Below are 22,802 nucleotides of genomic sequence, written 5' to 3'. Positions count from 1 at the left end.
CGCCTCTGCTATTTCCTCAGCCACCTCCCTCAGAACTTTAGGATGTCGCCCACTAGCACTTTCTCTTTTGTAATGGCAACAATATTCAACTCAGCCCCCTGACTCCCTTTAATTGTTGGGATATTACTCATGTCTTCCACTGTGAAGACTGACGCAAAGTACTTGTTAAGTTCTCCTGCTATTTCCTTATCTCCCATCACTAGGCTTCCAGCATCAGTTTGAAGTGGCCCAATGTCTACTTTTGCCTGTCGTTTGTTTCTTATGTATTGAAAGAAACTTTTACTATCATTTCTATTATTACTGGCTAGCCTACCTTCCTATTTGATCCTCTCCTTCCTTATTTCTCTCTTTGTTTTCCTCTGTTTTTTTTTGTAGCCTTCCCAATCTTCTGATTTCCCAGTGCTCTTGGCCACTTTATAGGATCTCTCTTTTTCTTTAATACCTTTCCTGACTTCCTTTGTCAGCCATGGCTGTCTATTCCCCCCCCCCCCCCCCCCCCCCGGATAATCTTTCTCTTGGGAATGATCCTCTGTACAGTGTCCTCAATTTTACCCACAAACTCCCGCCATTTTTGCTCTACTGTCTTCTCCGCTAGGCTGTGCTTCCAGTCTATTTTCGTCAGTTCCTCTCTCATGCCCTCATAGTTACCTTTATTTAACTGTAACACCATTACATCCAATTTTGCCTTCTCTCTTTCAAACTGCAGACTCTACCATATTATGATCGCTGCTTCCTAAGTGTTCCCTTACTTTAAGATTTTTTATAAAGTCTGGTTCATTACATAGCACTAGGTCCAGAATAGCCTGCTCCCTTGTGGGCTCCATGACAAGCTGTTCCAAAAAGCCATCCTGTAAGCATTCCATGAATGTTCTTTCTTTGGATTAACTGGCAAGATTATTTACCAAGTCCGCCTGCATATTGAAGTCTCCCATGATCACCGTGACCTTGCTTTTCTGACATGCCTTCTCTATTTCCTGGTACATGCTGCGCCCCTGGTCCTGACCACTGTTAGGAGGTCTGTACATAACTCCCATTATGGTTTTTTTGCCTTTGTAGTTCCTCAATTCCACCCACACACACTCCACATCATCTTCACTGCAACGTATTAGTAGCAGCTTTAATTGTTGATTTAACAATTCATATCTTCTTACTTTGGTTCAACTCAAGGAAAGAAGAGTTTCTTGTTTGTGTCCATTCCAGCATGGACAAAAAATGTGGAGTTCAGGCCACAGTTATCATGATCTTATTGAATGGCGCAGCAGGCTTGTGGGACCAGATGACCTACTCCTGCTCCTAATTTGTCGGCCACAGTTGTATGCCATTTTTCAGTTGACCATAATTTAAATAAAGCTTGAAGCTGGCCCACGAAGCTCAACATGTTTCAGATTGGCAAGATCATCTTAACTTCTGCCAATATCTTTTTGGATTTTTCACAGCAGCACTGTTAATGCAACCATACTTTTACTAAAAATTTGTGGTTGTCTATACAGTACACTGACTCACATATTTATATAGTATGAAAATATTACTGACAAGAAATGACTTTGTTATGAGGACACACTTCTAATTAGTATTACTAAATATGTACTTAACAGAAACCAATCCTACCAAAGAATTATTCTAGAATGAACACCAAATCTGAAATGGTACTGCTTAACAATTTAGAAATTGTAAGTTTACCTAGGCCCAAGGTAACTGTAAATATTTACTAATTAAACTTAAATTAAAATCTTTAAGTTAATGAAATTGACCAAGGCAGAAAATAGGTGAACTGTAAAGATCTACTAAATTCGATCCCCGCCACTTCATAAAAAACTGTTTGCAAAGCCCTCAAGAAATACACTAAAACCTTCAAATAGACCAAAAACCACTTGTCAGTAGCTGGTGTAAATTCCGAGCTATGTGCCATCCATACCTTTGGTTTTTCTAAACTCGATTAAAATAGACTCTTGGCTGGCCTCCCAACTTCCACACTTCACAAGTTTAAGTAATTTCCTCTACCCTCAGAATACGGAGGTATCTGCTCATCTAATTCTGGCCTTTAGGACACCCCTGATTTAAATCACTCCACTATTGGCAGCTGCACCTTTATTTGCCAAAGTCCCCACAAGGAAATCTCCTTGCTCACCCCAAAAACCCTTCCACGTCCTTTCCTCCTTTGAGATGCTTATTAAATTTTTTTTCTGACAAAACATTTGGCTGCCTTCCCTATACAGACTTGATATCAAGATTTGTTTGATAAAGCCTCCATTAAATGATGTTTGATTATGCTAAAGATGGTACATAAATGCTGCTTTTGAGATTGCTGCAAATATGACAATGCATAACAGCAAAAAATCAAAATTCTTTATAAGATTGATCTTTACTTTCATAATAGCATGACAAAACTGTCAATACATGCTTATTATGCACCCAATAAAAACAAAAATCAAAATGTAACTTTACCACATTTGGCAAGCCCATAGAGAACAGATTTTACTTCAGAATGGCAACTATGGAATCATTCTCCTTTCCATTTAAGCGAGTATTTATTGTCTATCATGGTTGTGAAAGTGATGATTAGTTATCTTCATTAACTGCTGCAGTCCACTTCGTGCAGGTACACACACGAAGCTGGGGGGCAGGTGCAATACGTGCTAGGATTTTGACTCAACGACACTTCCGGGCTAACTCATACATTTTCAGGTAAGCAAGTTAAGTGGCTTGGAGGAGAACTTGTAGGCCAAGGTGTTTCCCTGTATTTGCTGCCCTTCTCATGTCCTTACTTGGATTTGGAAGGTGCAAAGGTGCCTTAGTGAAATCCCATAGATGATACACACTCTTGCTACTAAGCATGGGTGGTAGAATCATTCAGGTCACTTTGTCCTCAATGGTGTCAAACTTAAGTGTTTTTGGAGCTGCATTCATCCAGGCAAGTTGAGAGTTGCTCAACAGCAGTCCTGACTTGAGCACTATAGTTAATGGACAGATTTGGGGAGTCAGGAGTTGCGTTACATGCCACAGGATTCCAAGCCTTCTCTTGTAGTTGACTGATTAAATGGTTTCATTCACTTTCAATACAGTCACCACGCATAATATTACAAATACACTATTTTAAAAGGGGACCAAGCATGAACATAAAATAATTAGCAATTTAAGGAATTCTCAAAGATGAACAAGAATTTCTAAAGAAAATCAAATTCCAAAGCCAAAACAGACAGTATTTCTGCCTATTCTGCAACATTCTTCATAATTAACACCCTCATAAGTGCTGCCAAAATATCAGAATATCAGCGCAATCTCACTGATTTCTATACAAACTTGTTTTTATGACACATTAATGTTGAACTAAAATTAATCAAAACCTTAAATAGGTTTTCTTGGACATGAAACGATCATAGAATTATAAGATAAATATTTTTGAAACTATTTTACTGGTACCATTTTCCAATCTTCCTGTGATTTTTGCTGCTTACTAGATAATTCAACCTATCCTCTTATAACAAACAACAGCATATTCAGTAGATTGTATTTATGCACATCAATTCAAAATGATACTGTATTTGAATGTAAACACTATTTTTAAACTGACTACAGTGGACTCCACACATTAATGATTTAGTAAAATTTATTACAGTGTTGTGGGCTTCCATGCAGTGATGGTAATAACCATTGATTTTATCTTATCTTGAATTTACTATACATATTATGATTCCACTCTAACATCCGTTGCAAATTCAATTCCATCTCTAGGGACTACAATAATGTTTACATCAAATTGCTGCACAACATGAAGTGCTACAAGTTAACATCAAGTGGATACCTTTGATATTAATATTTCTGGGATAATGTGCATTCCTGAAACAATCAGGCCAAAGTATCTTAAAATAGAGCTCATTACTACCGTGCACTTCCACTCTGCAGCTTCATCTCCCTGGAGTAACCTTGCATACCCGCGGTGCTTCTACCGGCATCCCCAAAGGCCCTCTGAGATGCTTTTTACTAGTTCCTCATCACCAGCAAACCCATATTGCTTATCCTCGCTCTGGTCAAGTTCCCAACCGGGGCTCTGTGTCTGTCTGTCTGTCTCACTCACTCACTCACTCACACTGTACCTACCATTAGCCGTTGGAACTGTAGCAGTGAATCACTGCCCACTCCACTGTTCCCTCTAGAATCTCCACTTACCTCATGGACAAGTCACTACCTATTCACAGCCTTAATATGAATCAATACATTACATGCTACTTTTGACTGAATTGTGAGGAGGATGCAGAGGTGCTTCAGCGTGATTTAGACAATAGAGTAAGTGGACAAATGCTTAACAGATGAAGTATAATATGGATAAATGTGAGGTTGTTTAACAACAAAAATAGGAAGTAAAAATCCGAGGAGCAGGAACGTCGATTCTCCTGCTCGTCAGATGCTGCCTGCCCTGCTGTGTTTTTCCAGCATGACATTTTTAAACCCTGGTACTCCAGCATCTGCAGTCCTCACTTTCTTCAAACAAAAATAGGAAGGCAGTTATCCAATTGGAAAAAGAGAGCTGCTTCAACATGACTTGGGTGTCCTCATAAACCAGTCACTGAAAGTAAGCATGCAGGTGAATGCAGCAAATGGCATTCCAGTGAGAGGAATCAAGTACAGGAGCAGGGTTGTGTTGCTGCAATTGTACGGGCCTTGTTGAGAAAAGTAGAATTCTGTGAAGTTTTGGTCTCCTTATCTGGGGATGGATATTCTTGTCAGAGTATGCAACAATGGTTTACCCCCAGACTGATTCCTGAGATGACAGGACTGACGTATAAAGAGAGGGTGGATTGGTTAGATTAGATTAGATTACTTACAGTGTGGAAACAGGCCCTTCGGCCCAACAAGTCCACAAGCCGAAGAGCAAACCACCCAGACCCTTTCCCCTACATTTACCCCTTCACCCAACACTACAGGCAATTTAGCATGGCCAATTCACCTAATCTGCACATTTTTGGAGTGGAGGAGGAAACCGGAGCACCTGGAGGAAACCCACGCAGACACGGGGAGAATGTGCAAAGTCCACACAGTCAGTCGCCCGAGGCCGGAATTGAACTCGGGTCTCTGGTGCTGTGAGGCAGCAGTGCTAACCACTGTGCCACCGTGCCACCCACGGTTAGGTCTGTATACACTGGAATTTAAAAGAATAGGTTGGGGTGGGGATGAGATATCATAAAAACCTATAAAATTCTAACTAGATCAGATAAACACAAGGATGTCCCTCATTACCAGGGAGTCTACAACCAGGGGACACAACCTAAGGACACGGGGAAGGCCATTACTTCTGAGATGCGAATAAATTATTTCACAAAGAAATGATGAGTCTGTGAATTCTCTGTCACAGAAAGTGGTTGACAACAGAACGTCAAGTGTTTTCAAGGACATAGATATAGTTCTTAGGGCTAAAAGGGATCAAAGGGTATGTAGCAAAAACTGAGCTGGATGATCAGCTATGATCACGAAGAGCAGAGCAGGCTCAAAGAGCTGAATGGCCTAATCCTGGTCCTATTTTTTCTGTTTCTGCATTTACACATTGGTGGCCAAAGCTCAGTGAAGGCATAATTCCTGGCTTAACCTTCCACAATCAGTTACAACCAAGGTCCCACTGCAACGGTGAGGGACTTCTGAAGTTTCAACTTTGATCAACTGTACTCGCATTGCTCCACTCATTTTATCAATGTTAAATCCTTGATCTCTTCTTAGATTCATTTCAAGTTTCTCATTGGAGGCACCACCAGTTGGTTTTTCCTCGCAATAACTTTGAACTATTTGCAAAACCACTGTTTGAGCCTTTGCTGGGTTTTAAACACTACAAAGCCTTATTTCCACTTATAACATTGTCTGCTTTTACCTCGGCTGAGTAGCTGTTGGAATCCTTTATCAAGCTTTTGTTATCTCCCAATTCAATTACTTTAATCATCCAGTAGTCACCTATCCTCAACAAAACTTAGCTCAATAAAAAACTGCTGTGTGCATCTTCACTTGCTGAGTTTGATGATTAAATATATCAAATTATGTACATTGTGCGTGGGATTTCAAGATTTCACTATTGCACGATTGCACAAACCAAAACCTGCCACTAATAAATTTGTGTGTGTCAAGAAAACTGATGTCATACAGCTATTTCTTATGGAAAAAGGCAGAAGTCCTACTTAGTCAAAACTTGCATCAACTCTCCTTTGAAAGGATCTTTACCTTTGAAGATAACATCGTGCAGGAATTATTTCAACAAAATGTGATGAAGGGCATTTTTGATCAGATCATTATTTCCCTGCCGCTAACACAACTGATTGCAAGGGATACCATATTTGTTCATGCATGGATGCAGATATCAAGCTCACTCATGTGATGATAACACCATCTTGAGTGAATTGGTATCGACAAGCCACAATGTAGCTTCTGAACACAACCTAACGTGCACACCACAACAGCAAGTGCTTAATTTCAGCACTCAACGTTCTGCCTGGTGCAGTTATTTGGAAGCATGCGCACATAGATTGTTGTATTCTTGAACCAATTAACTTGCACAAAAATACTAGCTAACACTTACTTGACAAAATTTAGGAGGTTATGAAATGACTAATGTATGAAGGAAAATGGATGTGAAAATTCCTGCTGTATGAATCAACTGCTGGATTGGGCTACAATCTGAGGCTGATGTTCAAGTATTCGTGCAGCTCTTGTCCTAACTCACCTCAAAACATGGTATACTATTACAACAAGCATTTCTCATGCGAGCTCTTCCTTTCAACACACCAAAACAAACTGATTTCTCAACAGTGTGAAATGGAGGATTTGTAATTGAAAGCAACACACAATTATAGAGTCATAGAGATGTACAGCATGGAAACAGACCCTTCGGTCCAACCTGCGCACGCCGACCAGATATCCCAACCCAATCTAGTCCCACCTGCCAGCACCCAGCCCATATCCCTCCAAACCCTTCCTATTCATATACCCATCCAAATGGCTCTTAAATGTTGCAATTGTACCAGCCTCCACCACATCCTTTGGCAGCTCACTCCATACACGTGCCACCCACTGCATGAAAACGTTGCCCCTTAGGTCTCTTTTATATCTTTCCCCTCTCACCCTAAACCTATGCCCTCTAGTTCTAGACTCCCCGACCTCAGGGAAAAGACTATGTCTATTTATCATATCCATGCCCCTCATAATTTTTTAAACCTCTATAAAGTCACCCCTCAGCCTCCGACGCTCCAGGGAAAACAGCCCCAGCCTGTTCAGCCTCTTCCTGTAGCTCAGGAATAACACTGTTATTCCAACAGTGGCCTAACCAATGACGTGTACAGCCGCAACATGACCTCCCAACTCCTGTACTCAATACTCTGACCAATAAAAGAAAGCACACCAAACATCTTCTTCACTCTCCTATCTACCTGCAACTCCACTTTCAAGGAGCTATGAACCTGCACTCCAAGGTCTCTTTATTCAGCAACACTCCCTAGGACCTTACCATTAAGTGTATAAGTCCTGCTAAGATTTGCTTTCCCAAAATGCAGCACCTCTCATTTATCTGAATTAAACTTCACTTGCCACGTCTCAGCCCATGGGCCCATCTGGTCAAGATCCTGTTGTAGTCTGAGGTAACCCTCTTCGCTGTCCACTACACCTCTAATTTTGGTGTCATCTGCAAACTTACTAACTGTACCTCTTATGCTCGTATCCAAATCATTTATGTAAATGACAAAAAGTAGAGGACCCAGCACCGATCCTTGTGGCACTCCACTGGTCACAGGCCTCCAGTCTGAAAAACAACTCGTCCACCTCCACCCTCTGTCTTCTACCTTTGAGCCAGATCTGTATCCAAATGGCTAGTTCTCCCTTTATTCCATGAGATCTAACCTTGCTAATCAGTCTCCCATGGGGAACCTTGTCAAACACCTTATTGAAGTCCATATAGATCACATCTATTGCTCTGCCCTCATCAATCTTCTTTGTTACTTCTTCAAAAAACTCAATCAAGTTTGTGAGACATGAGTTCCCACACATCAAAGCCATATTGACTATCCCTAATCAGTCCTTGCCTTTCCAAATACATGTACATCCTGTCCCTCAGGATTCCCTCCAACAACTTGCCCACCACCGAAGTCAGGCTCACCGGTCTACAGTTCCCTGGCTTATCTTTACTGTCCTTCTTAAACAAAGGCACCATGTTTGCCAACCTCCAGTCTTCCGGCACCTCACCTGTGACTATTGATTATACAAATATCTCAGCAAGAGACCCAGCAATCACTTCTCTAGCTTCCCACACAGTTCTCAGATACACCTGATCAGGTTCTGGGAATTTATCCACCTTTAACTGTTTCAAGACATCCAGCACTTCCTTCTCTGTAATCTGGACATTTTGCAAGATGTCACCATCTATTTCCCTACAGTCTATATCTTCCATAAATTTTTCCACAGTAAAGATTGTTGCAAAATATTCATTTAGTATCTCCCCCATTACGCTTTCGTCCTTAATATATTTGTAAAAAACCATTTGGATTCTCCTTAATTCTATTTGCCAACGCTATCTCATGTCCCCTTTTTGCCCTCCTGATTTCCCTCTTAAGTATACTCCTAATTCCTTTAAACTCGAAAGATTCACTCGATCTATCCTGTCTATACCTCACATCTGCTTCCTTCTTAACCAAACTCTGAATTTCTTCAGTCATCCAGCATTTCCTATACCTACCAGCCTCCCTTTCACCCTGACAGGAATATACTTTCTCTGGATTCTTGTTATCTCATTTCTGAAGGATTCCCATTTTCCAGCTGCCTCCAATCAGCTTTCGAATGTTCTTGCCTAATTCCGTCAAAATTGGCCTTTCTCCAATTTAGAACTTCAACTTTTAGATCTGGTCTATCCTTTTCCATCACTATTTTAAAACGAATAGAATTATGGTCACTGGCCCCAAAGTGCTCACCCACTGACACCTCAGTCACCTGCTCTGCCTTATTTCCCAAGAGTAGGTCAAGTTTTGCACCTTCTCCAGTAGGTACATCCACATACTGAATCAGAAAATTGTCTTGTATGCACTTAAGAAATTCCTCTCCATCTAAACCTTTTATACTATGGCAGTCCCAGTCGATGCTTAGAAAGTTAAAATCCTCTACCATAACTACCCTATTATTCTTACAGATAGCTGAGATCTCCTTACAAGTTTGTTTCTCAATTTCCCTCTGACTATTAGGGGATCTATAATACAATCCCAATAAGGTGATCATCCCTTTCCTATTTGTCAGTTCCACCCAAATAACTTCCCTGGATGTATTTCCAGGAATATCCTCCCTCAGCACAACTGTAATGCTCTCTCTCATCAAAAATGCCATTCCCCCTCCTCTCTTGCCTCCCTTTCTATCCTTCCTGTAGCATTTGTATCCTGGAACATTAAGCTGCCAGTCCTGCCCATCCCTAAGCCATGTTTCTGTAAATGCTATTATACCCCAGTCCCAGGTTCGTAACCATGCCCTGAGTTCATCTGCCTTCCCTGCTAGGCCCCTTGCATTGAAATAAATGCAGTTTAATTTATTAGTCCTACCTTGCCCCTGCCTGCCCTGAGTGTTTGACTCACTTCTGTTCTCAACTGTACCAGTCTCAGATTGATCTCTTTCCTCATTATCTCCCTGGGTCCCCCCCTTACTAGTTTAAATCCTCCCAAGCAGTTCTAGCAAATTTCCCTGCCAGTATATTAGTCCCCTTCCAATTGAGGTGCAATCTGTCCTTCTTGCACAGGTCACTTCTACTCCAAAAGAGATGCCAATGATCTAAAAATGTGAATTCATCTGCTCTATCCTCCTATTCTTGCCCTCACTAGCTCGTAGCACTGGGAGTAATCCAGATATTACTACCCTTGAGGACCTCCTTTTAAAATTTCCGCCTAACTCTCTGTAATCTCCCTTCAGAACCTCAACTTTTTCCCTTCCTATATCGTTGGTTCCAATGTGGACAATGATCTCCTGCTGGCCCCTCTCCCCCGTGAGAACTTTCTGCATCCTCTCTGAGACATCCTTGATCCTGGCACCAGGGAAACAACACACCATTCTGCTTTTTCACTGCTGGCCACAGAAAAGTCTGTCTGTACCTTGGACTAGAGAATCCCCCAATACAATTGATCTCTTGGAACCCGACATACCCCTCGTTGCATTAGAGCCAGTCTCAATACCAGAAACTTGGCTGTTCAAGCTACGCTCCCCTGAGAATTCATCACCCCCTACATATTCCAAAACAGCATATCTGTTTGAAATGGGTATATCCACAAAAGACTCCTGCACTAGGTGCCGATCTCTCATACCCTTCCTGGAGTTAGCCCATCTATGTGACTGTATCTGAGACTTTCCCCCCTTCCTATAACTGCCACCCATCACATACTGTTGCTGTTGCAAATTCCTCATCACTTCTATCTGTCTCTCCAACCAATCCACTCGATCTGATAAAATTCGCATCCAACAGCATTTATGGCAGATATAATCCACAGTCACCTTAAACTCTCTTTAAACTCCCACATCTGACACTGTAAAGGCCATTTTTGCTCCTTCACAATCTACAGACCCAGAAAATAACACCATCTTATTCCTCTACAAAACACCGCACCAGGTTAAATTAATAGCTATGGCTTATATTTTAAGTTTAATCAAGAGACATATCTCCAAAAACACATAATCAAGAAAGAACCCACTGTACTCACTAATACAGCCTTTCTCTTGGACAGACTTAAAACAACAATTAACTTATCTGATTCTGTGTTGTGAACTTCGCCCAAACCGGTTCCTCCAAGATTAGTTGTGAAATTCACTGTTTGTTAATTTTCCCAGATGCACTCCGATGTCCAATGACACATGAATTCAAAAACAGCAAAGGCAGTAACTGTGCAGGTTCTCTCTCTCCTGCACTGTCCTCACAATATGTTTCCTTTGTCTGCTCTTCTCCCTTTAAAAACTGCTGTTGTTTTGACTTTTTTTTCCAAAGTTCCAAAACAATGCAACAGCATATAAAACAGTAATTGCTGCTCCTGGAATTCGAGGAAATCACCTCCAGCACCCAAAATGCCTCAAAATAAAAGGAGCAGCTCTTACAGCCAGAAATTTTTCCCATCCTCCATCTTGGATTACCCAGAATCCTATACGAAAGCAACCCACAATGTGACATTCTGAAATTTACATGAAAGGAAGAACAGAATTAAGTTGCCCAACAACAAAAATAGAAATTGCTGGAATTCCCACCTATCCACCCCCCCCCCCCCCCCCAAACCATTTATCTCTCCACCCCGGAGGCTCCCTGCCTTCATTCCTGATGAAGGGCTTTTGCCTGAAAAGTCGATTTTCCTGCTCCTCGGATGCTGCCTGACCTGTTGTGCTTTTCCAGCACCACTCTAATCTAGACTCTGATTTTCAGCATCTGCAGTCCTCACTTTTGCCTGGTTCTGAGAAAAGGTTATTGGGCCAAAATGTTAACTCAGCAGGTCTGGCAGCATCTAAAGGGAGAATTCAGAGTTAACATTTTGGCCCAATGACCTTTCTTCAGAACTGCTGAAGTTTTAATTAAGTTTTTATTAAGTTGCCCAAGTCAGGAAAGTTTCAAACTGATGATGGTGGAAGGTCAAAGGAAATATTCTGCTTTAAGATACAACATTAAGTTTTGGACTAAACTATAATTTTGAAAAATCTACCCCTAAAAATCATTAAAACTAATTTATTTTGTGACTAACTCATTTGCACTTTGCACATCCATTCAAGAACTGGATGTTCTAAATATCACAAAAACAGATCACTTTTATATGGCAGTTACAAAAGATTTTTACAAAGTCTTTTTTCATACTTTATACTGGAAACAGTTCTCCTCCTTGGCCTGAAGAAGGGCTTATGCCCGAAACGTCGATTCTCCTGTTCCCTGGATGCTGCCTGACCTGCTGCGCTTTTCCAGCAACACATTTTCAGCTCGGAGAATAATACCTGATCTGATCTAACTAAGCCAGGGGAGATGTTCACTTTGGGTAACTCTTTCAATGTTCTTAGCCCCAGAATCTCTGACAGAGCAGTAACCGCAGAAAGGAGACTTTGCACTCCACGTCTCCACAACCTTCATTCTCTGACAAATTGGAATAAAAAGAAACAAAAAGTTGGAAATACTCAACAGGTCAGGCAGAATCTGTGGAAAGAAACAAACATTTCCTGGAACATTAACAGCTTCCTTTCTCAGATGCTGCCTGGCAAACGGACTATTTCCAATTTATTTTCTTTTTATTTCAGATTTCCAACATTCTCAGTATTTCTTTTTGTCTAATATTTAGGCTTCCTCAACCTTTTCCATGAAACTCCAAAGAAAAATTGCTACCTCCAATGTTCAGACCCCAGTAACCTTTGTATATCCCCAGTTACTCAACATTTAATATTGTCAGATTTCACAAGATCAGGTGTCAAATAGCGCTGTGAAGCAAGGAGATCCCTACTAAGTGTTTGAAGTATGGTCATCCATTCATTGGCAGCAGCAAAAACTAACTTTTCGCGATGTATGATTCTTCAATTCATCATACTTTAATCAAGTCAGGAAAAGGACAGAGTGAAGTTCAACATCAGCATAATAAGTCAGCTTCACAGAGTCATACAGCACAGAAACAGAACCTTCAGTCCAAACAGGACATGCCAAATGTAACCCCAAACTAAACTAGTCCCACCTGCCTCCTCCTGGCTTATATTCCTCCAAACCTTTCTTATTCATGCATCCATCCAAATGTCTTTTAAACATCGTAATTGTACCTGCATCCACCACTTCTACAGGAAGTTCATTCCACACTCAAACCACCCTCTCTGTAAAAATTTTGTTTTTTTTTAATTTCTCTCCTCTCACTTTAAAAATGTGCCCTCTAGTTTTGAGATTTCCCATCTTAGAGAAAAGACAACTACCATCCAAGGTAGAAGATGGAAAGTGTGAACCCCATTTCAGCAAGGCTAATATTTCAGTGCAGCGAGGGAATGCTTAAAGATGCTAACTTTTGGTTCAGATGTTAAACTGAAGTCCAGTAAACTTAATCCAGCAACCTACTTGGACAAAGATGATGTCAGTGACATACTGAAGGTTCTCCTGAGCCAATATTACTCCTCAAATAAAATCAACAAAAACATAATTCAACTTGGCATTCATTGCCTTTGTTTTGGAAGACCTTGGAGTAGGCACGTTGGTTGCCAATAAAATGGCACCTGCACTTCAAAAGCAAATCATTGGCTGTGAACTGCTTTGAGATGCCCCAGAGACATGACTGATTAAATAGAAAAGCACACTCTCTTCATTTTGTTATGATCAATTCTATCTCCTTTGCTGGATTTCATGCTTCTACAATTCTGCCCTGTTTTACCTAAACTATAATGGACTGCCTTAACTTGCCTCAGACACTAATCTCTCCTGGTAGATTCATCTGTCTGTTCCACTTCTGTCTGCACTTCATCTGATGCAGCAACTGGCTAAACAGCTCGCTTTTTGCCGTCTCAAAATGTATTTTCCAAACTGTTCACGGTATCCTAGGTACATTCTACTGGTCCCTTGTGCAGTTTTAGCACAACTTCCCTACAATTATACTCTGTTGACTTTGAAATTAAGGCTAGTATTCCATTCGCCTTCTCTGTTGCGTTCTGAACTTGTATGCTAGCTTTTTGTGATTTATACATGAGGATCAAGTTTACTTTGGGTACATGGTCAGCATGGACTGGCTAGATGATGCAGTACGACTGTACGTTGTCTGTGATTTCATTTTTGGTTTAAAATTAGACACAAATTGAATAAATGGGTAAAAGACCACAAGACGTATGCAAACACAGTGCAATGCATAAAGACACGAGCTGGGGAAATTAGACTTGCAGAAAACAAAAAGGGTACGGAGAATGTGTGCATGCAAATAAGAAAAAGATACATTCAGGTGAGTATGAGACCAGGTACTCTGGACTAAAACACTTTAAGCAGCCTAAGATTAATAACAGTCAATTATACACACAACATACTCATGTCCCGAATCACCACAAAAACCATCCTTCAACCATGTATTCAACACATTGATTGGTCTCTTGTCTTGCCAGAAAAGATGCAGAAGAACATACTATAGCCTTTAAGTTTTGAAATCAATCATTTCTGGGAGATGATAGCTGTATCATTAGACAATAGATACAGAATCATTCAAGTATGAGAATCAATGGTTACAACAGTATCAATAACAAATGTTAAAAAAACATTACCTACCTTTGCCATAGCTCCAGCTTGCTGCGTGTTTAAACCCGTGTGTGCACCCATCTGTGCTGATCCCTGGGCTAAAGTCTCTGCTAACACACTACCAGAGTTGCCCAGGCCAGAGTTTGAATACTGCATACTCCCTCGTCCCCTGCCAGCAGCTCCCAATGAGCCATTCAGCACCTGGCCCTGTCCTTGTTGCGATTGCTGCATTAGACCTTGGCTGTTGCTGCTGTTCAATAGAGCTTGATGCGTGTGACTCAGATTGGTATTTATGCCAATTCCACCTGGCCCAGTCTGAGCAGCTGGGCTGCTACTGGCAGACACCATACCCGATGCTGCAGCATTGAGAAGTTTTGACTCTCCATGTTTTTGTGCTTGTGTGTTCAGTGCTTGAGAGCCAGGGGTTGAAGAACTTGAACCGCTGGCAGCCATCCCCAGAACAGAAGATGAAGTCAGCCCTTGATTGTGAGGGCTTTTGCCCAGGTTGGAGCTGTTCTGCTGGCCCTGACCAGGACTGTCCAAAGATCTGCCTGGGTTGTTGGTGGAGTTTACGTTGCCGAGTCCTCCAGAGAGATTGGAACCACTGCCAGCCCGTAAGAGCTCCGACAGCTGCTTGTGTTTAGAAGCAGCATCCTGACCAATGGTGCTGTTTAACTGGCTCAGTTCACCACCATTGGACAGTGCTAAAGGGTCAGATGATCTGATCAACTCATCAGGTAAATCATTTTCCAAATCAAATGGTGATCCAAAATCTGTAAAACAGAAGTTATTCATGTTTAGCATTTGATTTGTAGAAGAGCACTATGTACATATTATAAGCATTTTGTATTAAAGATAAAATCTACTCAAAAATACACAAAACACAAAGGCATGATTTATCACAATATATCAATGTGTATTCTTTAAAACCCATTTAAAAGGAGCAATATCTTGCTAAGTATTTACTTTAACATACCAAACCAACCCTAACTTAATCTTTGTTAATGAACTTCCAAACGTATTAAGATTTGTATGGCAATCAGCTATGTCTGTTAGTCCCCACTTTGAAACAGTTTGGAAAATAGCCACTTTAAAAAAAAAAATGTTTGTCATTCAATTACAGAATGGCTCAATATTATTTATCCCAACACTTGGATTAAGTATTGACTTCACATTAAATACTGAATAACAAGCCAAAACTTTTTGTAGACAATACATTAAACTTGACCAGTGCCTGATGCTACTTTAGGGAGATTAATCTGTTCAGCAAATCACTAGTACAACTTATTCAACCTCATAACCATATATGTATCCTTATTTGTTTTAATGGTAAGCATTTCTGAAATGTGTAATGTGTTTCAAATAAAAACATTTACAGTGACTTGTAACAGTTTTAGAAGCCAAAACACAAGTCTGACATTGCACATTGTGAAAAGAGGCTTTATACTACAATGGTGGGTGTAGCTCCAAAGGTAAAAGGTCAGGAAATAATAGATGATTAAGTTAAATCTTGGTTTCACACTAGATTCATAAACCTGTATATCAAATGATACCGTACAACCAGCATAACTGTCTGTGAACATATAAATGACCTGTGTTTCTTCAATGTGGTGCTGCATAATTTAAAACATCATATGCTGCAGTTCAAGCTTCAGAGACAGAATGCGCCAAAGTATCCACCACCCACAGTGATTGTACATGTCCACAAGTGTAGCATTCGACAATTACTTGTCAAAAGATGAAAGTCAAGTTTAAAATATTCATTTGCTCTCATATTTTAATGGTGTAAAGTGGTAAATAGATTACCGAAGTAAATCTTGGTAAACGCTTCGTTTTGTTTTTATTTGTCCATTGCAAACATCAAACATGCAGAATTAATAGTTCAATACACTAGTTTAAAAATCTTACCCACAAATTCAACTGCCCAAAGTTATTACTGCCTTCCAATATACCTTAGTGTCAGTTTGGATATTCAATTTAAATTACTGCAGAACAAAAATAAATGCACAGGCAACTGCAGTTTTGTTGGTTCTCTCCCGTTAAATGTGGGCATTTCGGACGGCAAACTGCAACTATTACTCAAAAGATTTTGACGATGACATAGATTTTTCGGCTCGCCAGAATCCACAGGACAGTAACACGGAGGTGTCATTGTGTCAGTAGACAGCACAGAAATCAATTTAAATCACTGGGCTTCCGCCAACTACCACCAGCCATAATGCAGTCCACCGCTACAAGTTTCTATTTACAAAATAATGACCAAAATACGGAGACTGCTACTCCCGACATGCACGTTTTACAGTGTATCAGATGTATATTTTCCAAGAAACGCTACAATCTGAGATTAATTCATTTTTTAACGTAAGAATAACAAATTACGACTTCATTTGTCACGTCAGTTGAAAGACTAAACAACTTTAACCAGCAAATATTTCATAAATATATTCTACTATATTACGTATCCCATTAGTTTCAACGAAACGCTTTCCACACAGCGAAATTCACCAATAGTCTAATTTCTCCAATGTAAGAATACTTGACTTGAAACAAATATGCGAGACAAACTTTATTTCATCATACCGAAACCAAGGTCTAACTTTATTAGCATCTTGTGTGAAAATAATTGTGCAAGTCTATCACTACCGACCATAAACTGCTCGAAATAAGTTATGTAACCAATGCTAAAGAATCACTTTACACCAAGCAATATTCTCTCAAAAGTAATTCATAACTCCTTATTCGTCTCTTAAATATACGACATCGAAGAACACCTTATGATCTTCCAGCGTTTCTGGGCCATTCTCCCTCAAACCTTGCCAATTGTACGATTGCAAAGACTGCCAGTTTACTTTGTGAGGTCAGGAGATGGAGAGAGGGAAGGAGAAAAACCTATCAATATTCTCTCAAAAAAAACACGGTTTTAAATTTCTACCAAAATCTTTAATTTCAAAACATACACATTCCATTCTTATTTACCACCTATAGAAAGGGGTGTTGGGAAGGTATACAACTACCTATACTCCCCGGTTGTCCCAGGCGACATCCCCTCCTTACCTGTACTGTCACTGGCAGAGAGCGCCGGCGAGTTGAGTTTGGGCCGTTTGGCAGACGGCGGTCCATCCAGCAGGTTCTCGGCCATTTTATTATATATATATATATCTATCTTATATATCTGTATGTGTAAATTGTTCCCCCCTCCCTTTTCAAGCTAGTTTCATATAAGGAACATGAAAGGTGAGGGGGGGTGGTGGGCGGGATAAAGACGGACACAGCAGCGACTTCGGCAGGCCCTGGGGCCTTTGACGAGCACCGAGAGCCCGCTCCTCCTCAGCCACAGCGCCATTCCCCTAACGCGACACCCTGCTCCGCCATTCCACTCCCCCCTCACACAGGGGAAGAAAAAAGCTTTCCAACCCCTATCTTTACTTTAATATGCAGTTAGAAAAAAACAAATTCGAGCCAATCAGTCAGGCCGCATTTTCGGCAGAGGGCCGGGACCAGGCCGGGGACTGACGCCAGACCACTGCCGGCTCAGCCGATGAAAACAATACTTCACCCGGAGACTTGGTACGGCGGAACGAAGGGGATACGGATTTTTAAACACCACCTCCCCCCTCCCCTTCAGCCGGTCCCCTTTATCTTATCGCTTTTCCACGATTTGAGGCGCCCAGACCCGCAGTAATTTGACGGCTGTATGAATTTCGTAACCGAATATGGGTTTTCAGGAATACTCTAGGCAGCGAGCACAGCTCCCGACGCCGTTCAATTCCTCCGAAATTTCGGATGAAATTTTCCACCAAAATGGCGGCTGTTGATCTTAAAGTTTTTTTTCCTCCTGACGTTCCGTCCACCGAGGGAGGGGGAGGGGAGGATGGGAGGAGGAGGCGGAGCCAAGTACACGAAACCGGCCGAATCCGTCATCGCTGCTCGTCGGAAACACCCGAACTACGTTTCCATCGGACGATAACGACTCCGCGTGATCCGTGCGCCGCCTGCCGATTGGTCGAGTTCGTAAGAAATAAGGGTGCAAGAGGCCGAACGTATATTACGTCATTAGTATCCCATATGCATTGTGGGATTACTATCAAATTGACATGCGCATACAACTTCGAGCTGTGAATGAGCTGTGAATATTCAAGTGTTTATAGCTGTACGTTATTAAACGTGTATTATTATTTCACGGTATTTACTTAATAATTACATTAGCACAATTAAAACCATTCGAAATGTTGACTTACTACCACTTTCGATGGGTAGTTATAAATGTGATATCTGCTTAGGAGTTCTCGAAATAACTATTTACAAAAAGTGTTTCTAAATTAAATGGGCGGGAAAATACAAATAATCAAAGTCACGCCTCAGTTTTCGAGAGATGTCCTTTCGGTGGTCCAGAGTTAACGAAGCTTCAACATTTCCTTAGAGGGAGATTTTGATTCACAAACTGAGGTTGCATAAACGGCTCGGATATCTTCCAACTGCTCTAGATTGAAAAATGTATCATTCATCGCCAACCGAATCAGTCAGTCTCCCTCGAATTTTGGGTGTTCTGGAGTCGCAGATGAAACGTCGTTTGTATTCTTTATTTTTTCTGAGGCGTTCTATTTCAATGACTTGTTATTTTAAAAGTTTGTTTTTTATGGCACCTTCAACATTGAAAAATGTCTCAAGGCCCTTCACAAAAACATCATCAAACAACATGACACTTTCATAAGATAATATTAGACAGATGACCAGAAGCATGGTCAAATAAGCAAAATGTAAGAAGTGTGTTTTTGAGGAGGTAAGAGATGGCGATGTAAATAAGTGTAGAAAGTAAATTTCACACATTAGTTCTATGGCAGCTTAGAGCAACTGCCACAATAGTAGAATCGTTAAAATCTAAATGCGTAAGTGGCTAATCATCTAGACGCGAAACGTTAGCTTCCATTCTCTCCACAGACGTTAACTGACCCGTTGCGATCTTCAGCATTTTTTTGTTTTCAGTGCCAATTTATGAAACGTTGGAAAAGTTAGCTTATGGGAAATACGGGATCGTTGTGTTACGGGATCCTCAGACTTGCTCTCTCCCCATGGACGCTACCTGATCCACTGTGATCACCAGCATTTTTTTGTTTTCAGTACAGATGCCAGCATCTGCAGTAATTTGCTCCTATTTTTATTTGGTATTAGGTTTGGGAGGAATAAATAAATACAATGTGGAAAGGATCAGTTAGAAATAAGATTTAAAGAGTGTACTACTGTAACTTATGAGCTGAAAAAGCGAGCACAATGCAGTGCAAACATCTGACATCTTTCCAAGATAGATGGTAGACAACACATTTAATTCAGAGTTTGTTTTTATTTGATTTCCAGTCACACAATTGTCACGCACTGAAACAGACCCTTTGGTCCAACTTGTCCACGCCAATCAGATCTATTACATTAATTTCATCCCATTTACTAGCATTTGGCCCACATCCCTCTAAACCTTTCCTATTCATGTACCCATCCAGATGCTTTTTAAATTTTGTCATTGTACCAGCCTCCACTGGCAGCTCATTCCATACACACACCACCCTCTGGATAGAAAAGGTTGCCCCTTAGGTCCCTTTAAAATCTTTCCCATTGCACCTTAAACATATGTCCTCCAGTGTTGCACTCCACACCCCAGGAAAAAGACTTTGGCTATTCAACCTATCAGTGTCCCTCATGATTTTATAAACCTCTAAGGTTTTCCCTCAGCCTCTGAAGGTCCAGGAAAAATAGTCCCAGTCTATTTATTCAGCCTCCCCCATAGCTCAAAACCTTCAACCCTGGCTAAAAAAATCACACAACACCAGGTTATAGGCCAACAGGTTTTAACTTTGTACACCCCAGTCCAACACCAGCATCTCCAAATCATTTCAACCCTGGCAACATCCTTGCAAAGCTTTCCTGAACGCTTTCAATTTTGACATCTTTCCTATAGCAGGAAGGCCAGAATTTAATCCTATACTCAATACACTGACCAATAAAGGCAAGCATACCAAACACATTTTTCATGACCCTGTCAACCTGCAACTCCACTTCCAAAGAACTGTGAACCTGCACCCCAAAGTTTCTTTGTTCAGCAACATACCCCAGGACATGCCATCAACTGCTGAAGTCCTGCCCTGATTTGCCTTAGCAAATCTGCAGCATTTTGCTTCATCTAATAGGGTGTATTGGCTAAGGAGGCATGTATAAATGCTTCATGTGACGCTGTTGTAGTTTTAGTGGGTCATAGCATTGAACATTGCCTTGTGTTGGCCACTGATCATTATAGTTTTGCACACCAGGCAATCAGAAGTGTTGCTAATTTCCCATAGGTGATAATCTAGGGCCTCCACAGCACATTTGAAGGCATCCTTAGAATAGGCTTTGAGCATCCTGCCAATCACCTGGTTCACATCATCACAGTAAACAACAAATCCTCGCCCCAAGGTCCTGTACTTCCCGCGGGAGCCTGTGCCCCACAACCTGAGCCGCCTCCGAAATTTTAATTTTGTGTCATTTAGAGATATAAAAAGGAAAGCCCTGTATAGACTGCTGCTGCACACCGTCCACCTCTTCTCCCTCATCCACCGTCCGGACACGCCTTGGCGTGCCCATTTGCCACCGGGCGGTGGGGATCCCCAGTGGAGGGCTCTCTACGCGGGAGTCCTCCCCCTTTCTCTCGGGGATCTGGGGTGGAGGGTGTTGCACGCAGCAGTCCCCTGCAACCGCAGGTTGCGGTGATTCACGGACTCCCAGCCCAACTGCTTGTTCTGTGGCGCTGTGGAGTCCGTGGACCACGTGTATATTGGGTGTGGGCATTTGCACTCCCTTTTTGATTTTCTTAAAAACCTTCTCCTCTATTTTTGGCTGCACTTCAGTCCCACGCTCCTGATCTTTGGGCACCCGGTATGGAGGAGGGAGGGCAGGTCTGAAGACCTCCTCGCGGGTCTGCTCCTGGGCCTGGCCAAACCGGCCATTAACAGATCCAGGCAGCGGGCCGTGGAGGGGGTCGTTAGGGCCGACTGCCTGCCCCTCTTCCGCGGTTACGTTAGAGCCCGGGTGTCCTTGGAGAAGGAGCACACTGTGTCGACCAATACCCTGGAGTTGTTCAGGGAGAGGTGGGCGCCGCAGGGAGTAGAGTGCATCATTTCTCCCTCCAATTCTATTTTGATTTAGTCCCTACCCTCCCCTTCACTGTTTTGATCACACAGCACTGCCCCTTGATGTGAAGGGCAGTGTTTGTCACTGGCCACCCGGGTGTTTTCCTAAGAAAAAATATAAACAACAAATCCTAGGGTATGAGGCCATTTCCCACCTTGTGGTAATGTTCAAACCATTAAGGCACCCAATGATTTTTGGACGCTGTTCATTAGCCTAACCTGAGCCACATCAATGATGTGTCCTACATCTGATGTCGAAGATAGCATGTCTGATCCTACTGTGCAATCCAAAAACATTTTATATGCCAGATCCCTCATCAGTGAGGAAAACTAAAATTCCCATCATAAGTCACCAGACACTCAAGTCATAGAGATGTACAGCATTGGTCCAACTTGTCCATGCCAACCAGATATCCCAACTTAATCTCGTCCCATTTGCCAGCACCTGACCCACATCCCTCCAAACCCTTCCTATTTGTATACCCATTCAGATGCCTTTTTAAATGTTGCAAATGTACTAGCCTCTACCACTTCCTCTGGCAGCTCATTCTATACATCCTCCACCCTCTGCATGAAAATGTTGCCCTGAATCCCCTTTGTCTTTCCTATCTCACCGTAAACCTATGCCCTCTAGTTCTGGACTCCCCAACCCCAGGGAAAAAACTTTGTTTATTTACCCTATCCATGCCACTCATGATTCGAGAGAAACTGTGTGGGAGGAGTTGAAATAATAGGGTCACTTACTCACTTGAATCCCATGACATTCTCCCATTTCAAGGTATTTAGGTGCCCTTCAAGCAGAGCTAGAAGTAAATAGGACCCTATTTTAAATACTTGGTACTTAACTACAATTTATTTTGTGTTTCTTTGAGGTCTTGAACTGATTTCTAGGTCTCAAAAGTAGTCTCAATGCCGTAGCATTTTGCCTCAGGCTGAAGGTTACGGATTCAAATCTCACTCCAGATAATCTAAGTTGACCCATAAGAATAATAGAGGGAATGGTGTATGATCAGAACCTTTCTGGCAGCTCAGATGAAAAGAAAATATCATGCCATTATTTCAAAAAGCAGAAGAGGTGTTTAAAAGTTTATTTAAAATAGACAGTTAATTGTAAACAAGGGCTTGTTGGGTTCTTTACCCAGAACTGGATTTGCCTGCAACCCTGTGAAACAAAAAAATTCAATGTCGATAAGCTATAGTCATTTAATCAACTAGAGCAAAGGAATCCTCATTTAATAGCTTCTATGCCAGTAGAAAATTTCCATTCTTTTTCACTCAATTAGGTGGAAATTTAGGTCTTTATGCTGTAGAGTTATTATCTACTTTCAGGGATTTATTTTAAATGCAACTAAAAGTTTACTCAGAAACTGGAGAGACATAATTATAGATTCATCATTTGCACCTCCCAATTTTTATTGATCTGCAGCTGTTCTACAAATTGAAAT

At 41.4% G+C, this 22,802-nt stretch overlaps 1 protein-coding gene across 6 annotated transcripts in view; it reads right to left on the bottom strand.

Moving 5' to 3' along the window:
* The window catches only part of LOC122560629 (CREB-binding protein-like), a 209,445-nt gene extending 191,100 nt beyond the window's left edge, over positions 1 to 18,345 (bottom strand). For 5 of the 6 annotated variants that reach the window (XM_043711472.1, XM_043711474.1, XM_043711473.1 and 2 more), the window contains exons 1-2: positions 17,258 to 18,335; positions 14,234 to 14,976 (exon numbers count right to left, since the gene is read on the bottom strand). In XM_043711472.1, coding sequence (XP_043567407.1) covers positions 14,234 to 14,976; positions 17,258 to 17,342 — 828 coding nt within the window. In that variant the 5' untranslated portion in view covers positions 17,343 to 18,335. Of the gene's footprint in view, positions 1 to 14,233; positions 14,977 to 17,257 lie in introns of all 6 variants that reach the window. The other variant, XM_043711477.1, reaches the window with a different exon arrangement.
* Between the last annotated feature and the right edge of the window lie 4,457 nt (positions 18,346 to 22,802).

Source organism: Chiloscyllium plagiosum, chromosome 21 (genome assembly GCF_004010195.1).
Source record: "Chiloscyllium plagiosum isolate BGI_BamShark_2017 chromosome 21, ASM401019v2, whole genome shotgun sequence".
In the NCBI taxonomy this organism is placed as follows: domain Eukaryota; kingdom Metazoa; phylum Chordata; class Chondrichthyes; order Orectolobiformes; family Hemiscylliidae; genus Chiloscyllium; species Chiloscyllium plagiosum.
The sequence above is the reverse complement of the archived record's forward strand: the minus strand, read 5'-3'. Positions and strand labels throughout refer to the sequence as shown.